Consider the following 11,799-nt stretch of genomic DNA (forward strand, 5'->3'; position numbering starts at 1 on the left):
GAGCGGACAGAATTCTGACCTTGAAATTCATGCAACTGGTAAATTAACCACTGTACTTTCACCAAAAAAAAAAAAACTAGGTCAGCTCTTTTGAGGTTTGCAACTTCCACAAACCCGTATTCAGTCAAGTTTTAATGAAATCCCTATTACACCGAGTTTGCTGTATATGTAAGCAGTGCCTCACCTGAATGAAGGGCACCCCTGAGCGTTCGATTGCCACCACGCCCACTGTCTGGCTGAGCTCCAGATCCAGGATAAGGATCTCTCTGGGATAAAGCAGCAGCATGTGGTTCCTCTTGGATGGCAGGTAGGACAGCTGCAGACAGTCATTCAGTGTCACTGCCTCTGCACTACAGCAGCAAAAATTGAGGAAAGAAAATGAATTTCAGTGTTATTTTCTGAAAAACAAAATGTGGTATGTGCTCAGAAAGGGTGAACTAAAGGCCTAAAAAATGCATTTAATTTTGGATAAACTGACTATTTTCAGAGATAACTGTGCCCAACTATTTCTTAGATTCAACATTTCTTACATCTGGCCACTGTCATGGATGTGTATACATATTTCAGCTAAATATAAAGCACAAAAGACTTGTTTGACGGAATCCCATGTCTTGTCATCAGGCTAGCTATAACTAGAAACAAAAGTCCAGATAATATGATGTACTGCCAGTTTTATTTTGCAGACACATCACCAAAGATATAATGACTCTGCTGTAACACCACCACATGCATATGAAATATGCAAATATCACGTACGCCAGTGTGATGATGGATTAGAACGTCTCAAAACAAGTTTAATAACTCTCTCATTTCAAAGATGAACTCATTTTTTATTCATGTCTTCCCATACAGAAGACTGAATGAATTAGTTATTACTTTTGTGGTCTCTGTCACAGGAAAATGAGGGAAAACCTGGTCTAATGATGGGAGGTTGATGAATTAAGCAGTTATTGGCAGCATCAGACAAAAATCGCTTCCATTATTTCGACAGTGATACTATAACAAGTCTGTTTGCTTTCATGTGTGTTTAAATTAATTACAAATACTATTATCCATGACAGCCACCAGGGTCGATCTCCCCATATGACAACAAAACAGTCGTAAATACTTGGCAGTCCAATCAAGAAAGAACAAAAGGGCTGATTTTCACAGAATCTACGAGCAAGTCCTTGGCCATTACTCATTCCTACAGCTCCATTCCTCCAGGTAATGGTGAGATCAAATAAAGGAGAAAGAAACTTTATAACACAATGGAGATCATTATCATCTTGGGGAAAGTGCAACCAATAAAACAAGCTCAATAGGGAAAACTTTAGGAGTCACTGAGCTAAATCACACTGCTACCAGCTCACTGAAGTCAGGTGAAGCAAAGATAGGGGCTAAAATGTCACCAAAGGCAAAACATCAGAAAGACACAGACTTTTATCTTAGACGCTAAAAAAGAAGGTCTTCAGAGAAAGAAAAATCTCTCTAACCCCAAACTCTCCCAAAATATTCAACTGTAAAATGTCCGTATCATACACTCCTCACATCTCTCACCAGGGTGTGTTTAATAGCAGAGAGGGCTACCTCAGAGGAGGAGTGAAGCTTTGAAGAACCCTTTATCTTTTACTATGTAAGTATGAAATTAATAATAACAATCAACCCAGTGGACATTAAAATCAAATACAATGTTTGTACATTATGCAGTAACTTCAGCTTGAACTTCTGATGTCCATACAATACAGAATACACTTGATATAGGCAGGCAGTGGTGAATAAATCATGACTTTGGCTTGGATATGAATGAGGTGAAACAAAATTTCAAACTCTTAGAAATCATTACATCAACAACAGACAAAAACAACAACAAAAAAGGTTTCTACACCATAGACATTATTGAACCTTGCCCACTTCAGGTTATGCCCTTCTTGAACTTTGGATAGCAGATGTTTCATGATTTTTATAACTGAGTTTTCATGCATTGTGGTTTTCATCACTGGAGGCAGTCCACAATTGCCACACTGGACTGAAACTGCCTTTGCACACACAAGGGATTCACAGGGAAGTCGTTCAAGTGCTGTGCTAAGTTACTAATGAAAAAAGAACTGATGAAATAAGGGGTGGGTTTTATTGTCCAGCAGTCACAGGAAGCTCAGTGCATCTGTCACTGTGGTTAGTCATCATGCGATGAACAAACATCAGTGACACAGACTGAAAACACAGTTTAGTTGCACCGTAAACAGGTTCACCAGTTGCTCTTCTTTTATAACAAACTCTTTGCTCAAGTTGAGTTGGGCCCAACATTTTGGGACAGGTGCAGTTACCACAGTAACCACGCCTGTCTGAAATCTTCTGTATTACAACATGCCTCAGAAAATAATCGACTAACTATTGTGATTATGACTTTTGTAGTTTGTGTGTTTGCGTATAAACAAGTATGCTTCAGCGTGAGCAGGAATCCCATGTCTGTCATCTTGATAAAGGGACCAAATCTGTGCTGCGTAACGACCAGATAAATAACCACACTACTGTGCACGTTACAGTACTGTACTCAACGATTTTCCAATAACAGTGGGACAGAACAGTCTTGTTTAAATCCTCCATCTGTCAATCGAAGGGAGACAGAGCCAGAGAGGAGAGTTATTTTAACACCGACTATGACAAGCACCCAAAACTGACACACAAACCAAGGCAGACTGAAGAAATACAGCATTTTCAAGAGCAATCACACACCATGTGAAAGGTGAGGGAAGGAGTCACATACCAATAGAAGACATAAAGACTGAAACGGACACAAGGGAGGCAAGAGAGAGAACAAAGACAAGTAAGATTAATGGAGTGTTTGTTATTAGAGCTGGCTGGCTGGTCGGACATACAGGCCACAGTGCAGCTGCTATAAATAAGTCGGTTTGACAGTCTCAACTGCTCAGGCAGGAAACTGCCAGCACATCAAACAAGCCACTGATTCCTAATCATCACATTCTTTTTCAAGGTAATATCTTATACGGTGGGACAGGCCTGTCACTTGATGTCATTAAAATAAGATTAGCCGCCACTTCTTGTGTGTTTTAGTATCAACAAGCAGTTTGACAAATCTGCCACATGATCAAATCCCCTATTCCCTATCCTCCAGGGAAATGTACTGTAGGCCTTTCAGCTGATTGATATACGGTATGTTTACCTGATATGACAGTTATATCTCTCCAAAAATTCTGACTGCATTTGGTCATCTCAAACCTTGGGGAAAAAGATTTACTTTATCTGTACACCAAACTCTACACTGATTGAAAAAACTTTGACAACCCTCAGGTGCCAAACAGGTGTGTCATATGTCATTCCTTTCACACAGACAAACTGTCATGATTCATTTTCAACCGACCAGTCCACTTGTTGCTAAAAAGGGGAAGAGCAGCACAATATAGACAAGTCGACTCCACCCACTGACAGCTCATTCATTATTGTGTTAACGTGCTCCCAAGAATGATTAAGTTACTGTAGTTTACACTCGTATCTAGTGTATGAAACCTATGATTAATCAAACACCACAAAGACAAAACTGAAGCATGCTGACAGGTGCCAATTAACTACAGATCAAGGCATATACTGTACACACACTTTGTAGCTTAAGATGCCCTGAGCCTAAAAACTGTCTGATAAAATTAGCTCTCAGAACTTTGTATGAATAAAACTCACTGAGCCGACTCTAAGAAAGGCTGCGCCATATTTCTAAGACTGATATGATTAAAACTGTTGGAAATGTGCAATAAATTTACTGGACAGGGGGCTCACCGGCAATGAATCAATGAACTGGTGGCCATTTAGAAATTAATCAACCTAATTAATAAATGTAAAAGCTCTAACATGCTTGGGATATCAGGCCATTCATTTATTGACCAGAGACTGTTTTTTTGACCATCACACAATAAATTCTAGAGAAAGTTTGTTACTGTAAAAACATCATAAATGATCTGAAATACACTTGCAGAGCAAAAGTCAGATCCAGTGGTTCTTACGTAGGTTTTTCATTGGTGATGAGCACTTTGACCTTGTTGAGGGCCTTCTTGGCTCCTGTAGGGGCCAAGGCTGGGGCAGCAGCAGGCACAGGTTTGGTGTGGGCGGGGCTTGCATGAGGGCTGGCGATGTATACCTTTTTGCCAGCGCTGCTAGGTGGTTTGTTGTGGGAAAAGTCTGTGATAAAGACTATTCCTTCACTGGTCAATACTGCAATGAAAGAAGAGGAAAAACATTTTTTTGCTTGTCACAGCTGCTGTCAGTACTTTTTTCAAAAAGAGCAAAGTATAGGAAATGAGATGTTACTAGTGACACAGCTGTTAACATAATAGAAAAGCCATGCATCTTTGAAAAGGTGACACCACGTGTCTGATATGTGTTCAGGCATTTCATCGCATACTGACGTTGATGAATTGTAAATTTAAGAGTTCCAGCTACAATACAGAGACATAGTGTGTAAATGTGGGCAAGAAAGCAAAAAAATTAAACTGGAAATGAACTGAAGCTGAGTCAGAATTTTGGACAGCATGTCACCCACGTACATGCCATGTTGGACGAGTCAAAGGGGTCAAAAGAAAAGGACAGGATGTTCTCAGCGTAGCTCTTCTTCCACAGCTTGGTGCCGGTGTCTCCGTTCCACAGGACAATATAGTTGGGAGGGTGGACAGCTAACAGCAGATCGCGAGATGCATCCTGATTCCACAACCACTCCAAGTCTGGCAGGGAAAGGGAACAAGACAGTGAGGAGAATGTGTGAACGAAGAAGATGGAGGCATAGCATGTAACAGGAAAGACCAACTGATGGTAAGAGCACATTAGTAAAAAGAATGAATGCCGACAGGGTAATGTCCCTTTCCTGTAGTCAGCTGATGGACCTAAAGAGATCAGTTTAGGCTAATCCTCCATAAGGGAAGGGTGGGTTTCTGGAAGATCCCTTACCTTGGATAGGTTTGGAGTGCTCCTGGATCTCACAATGGGCAGTGCCACTGACCACATCCCACACTATAATCTTCCCTGAGGCATCTCCTGAAGCCAGCCTCAAGCAGTAGGGTGAACTCAAGTTGTGGTAGTAGTTTTCTATGGACCATTTCACCTACCAAACACAAAACAAGAATCTGTCAGATACTATGGAACCATTCTGACATTTTGGTGATTGCCTTACAGATTTTTACTACAGTCCATATACACCCATCAGCCATAACATTATGACCACCTCCCTAATATTGTGCTGTGTACACAGGAGTCAGTGTGACAATTGGTTGGCACCCGTGTCACTCTGCAGCTCACTGTGCATCTTCTATGAATCCGTTTGCTTCCATAGTTCAAATTGATCAGACCAATCTGCAACATTAAATGCTTTCAACTAAATTTGAAATATTCTACACTAGTTTGTCATTCAGTGAAAAACTTATGTAAATAGCCTCCCCACTCCAGGTGTGATGTCACCACTATAACTGCTGAATGTTTCTAATCATATAGACCAATGTAAAGATCCAAACGAAATGTAATCTTTTGAAAAGGATGAATGACATTTAAAAGTTTAATACACAGTAGGTCAACCTCACTATCAGTGAGTCTTGGGCGCCCATGACCCTATCGACGGTTCACTGTTTGTGCTTCCTTAGACCACTTTTGGTAGGTACTAACCACTGCAGACCAGGAACACCCTGTAAACCTGCAGTCTGGGAGACGCTCTGACCCTTGTCAAAGTCACTCAGACCCTTACACTTGCCCATTTTTCCTGCTTCCAACACATCAACTTTGAGGACTGAATGTTCACTTGCTGTCTAATACACCTCCAACATTGACAGGTGCTGCTGTAATGAGATAATCAGTGCTATTGACTTGGCCTGTCAGTGGTCATAACGCTATGGCTGTTCGGTGTACACACGGGCTTACAGAAGAAAATACAGAAAAGTAGAATAAAATACACACCCTATAGGAAATACACAATTTTGCACGCACGCACACACAGACACAACAGAACCTGTGTGCCATTAATGTACAAGCAACCTTTATCAGTATTTCTGCTTTTGGCTTACACACTGGAGCAGAGCTGACTATGTTTACCACAGAGCGACAAAAACAACTTATATCAAGGTCACAGAAAACTTATAATAATACTAAGTGATAAAATATTACTCCCATCTGCAGCGATGTTTGTATTTCACCTGAAAAGCACATTCAGCATCTCCAAGAAACTGGTATATACAGTATATGTATGTGAAGGACACAGTATAAATTGCACTTACAACATTACAAAGCATATCAAATCATATATGCTGCCTTAAAGTAAATGGTCTTATGGTAAATGGTCTTATACTTGTATAGCGCCTTTCTACAGCACACTCAAAGCGCTTTCACATATTCAGCCATTCACCCATTCGCACTCCCAAGCACTAACGCATTCACACACCGGTGTTATCACCGGGAGCAACTGGGGGTTCAGTGTCTTGCTCAAGGACACTTCGACATGTTGACTGTACAAGCCGGGAATCGAACTGCTAATCCTCTGGTTAGGAAACGACCCGCTCTACCTCCTGAGCCAAAGCCGCCAGCAGGCAAGATTTACGTCTTAATCAGTAATCAGATATTCAATAAACACTTTTTCTGTGTTTTAGAAAAAATAGGCAAAATGAAGAGAAAGAAGTCCCACAACAAACTCTCTTTATCCAGTGAATTCTTTTCAAATTGATCAGACCAATCAGTAACATTAAATGCTTTCAACTAAATTTTAAATAGTCTACACTAGTTTGTCAGTTATTTCTCTGTGGCCTTTTCAGTTTGATTTTCCTCCAACTGCTTAATTTACTGACAGATATCAAATTATATTTTCTAATTCATGGAGCAGGTCTGCAACTATTAATCAATTACTTGATTAGTCATTTGAAAGCACATTAACTGTCAACAGTGATTCTACACTTTTTCCAAGCAAAAGTTTTAAGAATTTTGCTTAAGTGGAGGATTTGCTGCTTTGCTTTTTTGTTTCTTTGATAATAACTTAAATTCCCCAGGGCATTTGATGGCTGGACATCACTTTGGAATCTGGATTTGGAATTTTTTACAACATTTTATAGACTAAACAATTGAGAAAATAACCAACTGACTAATTAAAAATGAATATAATTGTTAGTCACACAAATTTAAAAAAAAAAGTTCAGAAACTCACCTTAACCACATTGGTTTTGTGTCTCTCCAGAACCTGGATAGTCTGGGTTGTCTTTGGATCAATGATGAGAATACTGGAGTGACACCCCTGGGCTATCAGCCCCTGCCAACCCCTATGGTGCATGAGAGCCAGAGACAAGGAGAAGACATGGAGAGACAGATACTAAAGAGAAAGCTGAGGGAATGTTCTTTCCACAGCAGAATAAAAGAGTTGGTTGGTAGGTGGGAGATCAAGCCAAATGATGAACAAGACCACATTCAGCAAGATTTGAGATGTGAATTGAATCATTTTATAAGACAATATCACAAGATGTGCCCACTTGACCTAACACCAATTTTTATAACCTCTACTATCAGTAACCAGTAGCTTGAGTCTTCCACTTCATGTGTGCATGAAACGTCTGCATTCATATGTGGCCGGACAAAAACAGGAAAAATAACAGAGAAGTTAACTGCAGGTGAATATTACACTATGTGCCTAAAAATCTATAATACAGCTATATTGCACACTTTATTGTACAGTAGATTTAATTGATAAAACTGCCCTTGTTACCCATCAATCAACTGTACACTAAATAACCCCAAATGAAGATGCAAAAATGCATTTTTTTAGAATCAATTAATATTGAAAAACTGAAATCTTTCATCTAAAAAAATCATTCACACCCTTTTGCTGTGACACCCCAAGTTATGGTCAGATGCATCTTGTTTGCCTTCATTTGTGATAACGATGCCTTCTGAAGCCACTGAATTTAGAAACAATTCAGAAAGATTACACTTACAACTGTGTCAAATATGATAAAATGAAAGGTTTGAATGGTGGATATTGAAATATTTACCACATGGCTGATCGGTTCATTTCATTACCAGTCAAAATGAACTTTACTGCTTACTACATAACTCCATATGTGTCATTTCATAGTTTTGGTGTCTTCAGTATTAATCCACCTTGTACAAATGAATAGAAACAACGAAAACCCACTGAAATGGAATGTTTCTAAACTTTTGCCTGGCAGTGAGTGGCAGGTATGTGGCATTAATGCTGATGGCACTTGAGTCACACTGTAGTCACAGTCCCTACTGGACTAACACTGAGGGATAAGGCTAAAGAAATTCATCAGGCCGAGCAAAATGTCATATCACATGACATGAGACAAGACAACCCCAGCTCTGTGAATCTCAAGTATTACATACATATAGTATGTCACAGAGCTGGAGCTAGACACAAGATACCCTGCAAGTTACCTTGGGGGGGAAATCATTATTAGCGACACTGGCGTGTAAGCAGCAGAAAGGAACAATATAACAAAACGCATACAATGGACTTGTGATTCGTAAACATAATGTCAGTCACGCATCTTCACTAAATTAACCAGCTAAGTTACAGAATTATGCTAGCGTCAGAGGTGCATTACTCACCAATCTACAGCGGTTTTATTCTGCAAATCGAGAGTGCCAGTCAATGTCCGAGCAGCAAGTTTGATATTGACAGTGTAAGGAATCATTTTTGTTAGTGAGTGTTTACGCTACATTGATATTTGATGACCAGTAACGGCTAAAATTGATTATCATCTGTGTGTACGTTCGCAAACCCTAACAGGAAGTGAAACGGTGTCTCTAAATAGGACGCCGTATAGAAACGAATCCCGCCGGAACAATGTTTCGCAACTGACGTCACATTTCTCGACCTAAAATGTTATTTAAAAGGATAAGTGCTCTCAAATGACTAATGTTTTGTCAAGATGAGTAAAAAGAAATCGACATTTACTAGTTAACACTAAAAATACAGTAACAAATTCCGCAACATTTTTGACTATATTAAACGTTTTGGACAATAATGAGGGGGGTTATATTATAATATTACATTAATAGCCTATCACTTATGCACTTATGTAAAAGCAGGATTTGAGTTTTGTAGTTGGCTGAGAGCGAGGAATTGCCCCCCGCCCTGCCCCACCGGGCAAGGTTCTCAGAGTGTGACCTGTTGTGTTCTGTCTCTGTGGTGCTTTGAAGTAGTGGTGACATCATTTACAGAAGCTTACATTAGATATACTGAGACATGTCGTCACTGTACTCTAAAAATTGCGTGTGTGTGTGTGGCGCCTGTTGCGGAGTCTGTCAGGGAAGAAAGGTGTGCATGCATTATCAATGGAGAGCGAGGAATTGCCCCCCGCTCTGCCCCACCGGGCAAGGTTCTCAGAGTGTGACCTGTTGTGTTCTGTCTCTGTGGTGCTTTGAAGTAGTGGTGACATCATTTACAGAAGCTTACATTAGATAGTAGTATTTCACACATTAGAGAGTAGTATTTCACAAAACACAGGTCCGATAAATTCAGAGACGTTTAGCTAATACTGATAATAGAAGAATAGAAAAATAGTGGAAGCCAAAATACAAGTGGACAGTCCTACAGCAGAAATACCTAAGTCCAATACTTGCTGGACATTTGCTTGGAAGAAGCTATTCCACCAATGAAAAGTATTTTCATACAGCTGGCCAGGGAACAGTTGGATCTGCTAAAATCAGACAAGCCCAATGATTTCACAAAGAATTTGTTTGAAATGAATCTTACTGAAAGTGAATCATTCAAGGACATTAAAAGAAATTCCCAGCAGACATCGCTGAGAATATTATTGAGAGTTTGTCACCATGTAGGAGTATTTCCAAAACCACTGACATCAAGGATGCCAGCGCAGAACATTTGAACGACTTAACTGTTATGGAAGTCAGAGAAGGCATTCACTCCCGGTCCACTGAGGGCTCTGCAGAACCTGATGTGACCCACCCCTGCAGACAGAATGATATGACTGACCATATCTGCAGACAGCTGAAGGCCTTCACAGCAAAAGTGAACTCTTTCAGCATAACATGCATGACGAAAAGCTCACCCAGCTCCACAGAGCCAGGCTCACCGTACATCCAGCATGAATTTGAGTCACCTGTCAGCTCAGAAATTGCGGTGGCTGTCCAGGACACGGTTAGCCAAGGACAGTTAGAAATAACAGAACCACATTTAGAGTTGCCCCTAGACATCAATGTTGTGGAGGATACAATGACTTTGGCAGCTGGCAGTGTTTTGGCCACAGTATGTGTGGAACCTGTCGAAGATGCAGAATTACATACAAAGAAAAATAAGGTGTGTGTCAGCTTGCTGGTGGAAATGCTGGTTTCCAAGACATACAGAAAAGCAAAAATAGACATTAGATTAGGAAAGCCAGAAGCCATCATTAAGATCATCATTAAGACAAAACATTTGATTTGATTTGATTTGATTTATTCTTTCAAACATGCAGAACAAATGACATCAACACACACACATGATTACACAAAGCCAACCACAGCTAATCCAGAATCAGTTTGCTTATACCCAGCACATGTTTGAATGGAGTAGGAAGAAGTCAGACAGACATGGGCAAAGGTTGAAGATATCGACTTTGACACAGCAGAAAATGGAAAACACTCCACAAGGTCATTTTCAAAGATCTTTATTAGAAATGGTACAACTCCAATAATCTACTTATGGTTTCTATGCAAGTACAGGCAGAAAAAGTGGCAAAATGCATCACCTCCTCTTTCCAACATCACGTGACACAACGAGAACAGCGCAACACCATCTGCAGTTTCTTCTCGCCTCTGTGTGACAAGATCTTCAAACAGAGTTGGTGTTGTTTAAGTGAATGTGAAACTCCTTTAAAAAAAAAAACAAGTTGAATAAAGAGCTGCAGTCCTGCTTCACATGAAGTTTGCCTTCTAATGGAACATTTTGGCGGGGATAACTTCCATAGTCTCCTGGTTGTGGGGCAGGTCTTGCTCTCTTAGGGTCACCTCAGTGGACAATAGTGTGACAGAATCCAAGGATACCTTTTGAGTGTTATGGTTGTGTACTGTGGTGTCATGGGTTTTCTCCAGGTGCTCTGGTTTCCCCCACATTCTTAAAAAACATGGAACAACTGATTTTAATTCATTTCTCTAAATTGTAGTAAGATATTAATATCCAGCGTGAATCAAGACATCATGGTTCACAGTAACACTATATTATTTAATTAGATGTGAGACATAGAAAAGAGAGGAAAAAGGACATGTTTCAAATAACAAGTTCTATATGACCTATTCACTACAGAAATGCCAAGCCTGGGTCAAATTTCAGCATTGATTTGAGATTTTCTAGCTGTGAAGACATCCCAGTATCACTGTTACTTCCCCCTTGATAGATTGATAGATAGATAGATAGATACATAGATAGATACATAGATAGATACATAGATAGATAGATAGATGGATGGATAAATAAATAAGATAGGTGTTTAACACCCTTTTTTTACACACACATGCAAAATAAAACAACAGTTTATGATGCCCTGAATGTGATTATTATATAACTGTGATTAACTGGGTAATAACCTGGAGTAAATGAAGGTAATATTTCCAAAGTATCTCAAAATAACTTTGAACATATTTTCCTGCATATATACAGTTAGGTTCAGTTTCAGTGTTGCTCAATTTGGATGGGTAGGTAAATAAATCAGGCACTGAGACTATTTGTATAATTTTCAATTCTCTCCTCCCTGATTTTTGCAACCCCAAATATTACATGAAATTATATGTATATATATTACATGAAACCAAATTTGTAAATTCCTG

The 11,799-nt window shown here is 39.7% G+C and overlaps 1 protein-coding gene across 1 annotated transcript in view; it reads right to left on the bottom strand.

Annotated features, from left to right (window-relative positions):
- Positions 1-8,814, bottom strand: part of wdr11 (WD repeat domain 11) — a 53,676-nt gene extending 44,862 nt beyond the window's left edge. The window contains exons 1-6 of the mRNA XM_020601300.1: positions 8,581-8,814; positions 7,163-7,274; positions 4,933-5,086; positions 4,536-4,709; positions 3,996-4,203; positions 185-350 (exon numbers count right to left, since the gene is read on the bottom strand). Coding sequence (XP_020456956.1) covers positions 185-350; positions 3,996-4,203; positions 4,536-4,709; positions 4,933-5,086; positions 7,163-7,274; positions 8,581-8,666 — 900 coding nt within the window. The 5' untranslated portion in view covers positions 8,667-8,814. The remainder of the gene's footprint in view (positions 1-184; positions 351-3,995; positions 4,204-4,535; positions 4,710-4,932; positions 5,087-7,162; positions 7,275-8,580) is intronic.
- Positions 8,815-11,799: the final 2,985 nt, after the last annotated feature.

Source organism: Monopterus albus, unplaced genomic scaffold (genome assembly GCF_001952655.1).
Source record: "Monopterus albus unplaced genomic scaffold, M_albus_1.0 scaffold3.1, whole genome shotgun sequence".
NCBI classification, from domain to species: domain Eukaryota; kingdom Metazoa; phylum Chordata; class Actinopteri; order Synbranchiformes; family Synbranchidae; genus Monopterus; species Monopterus albus.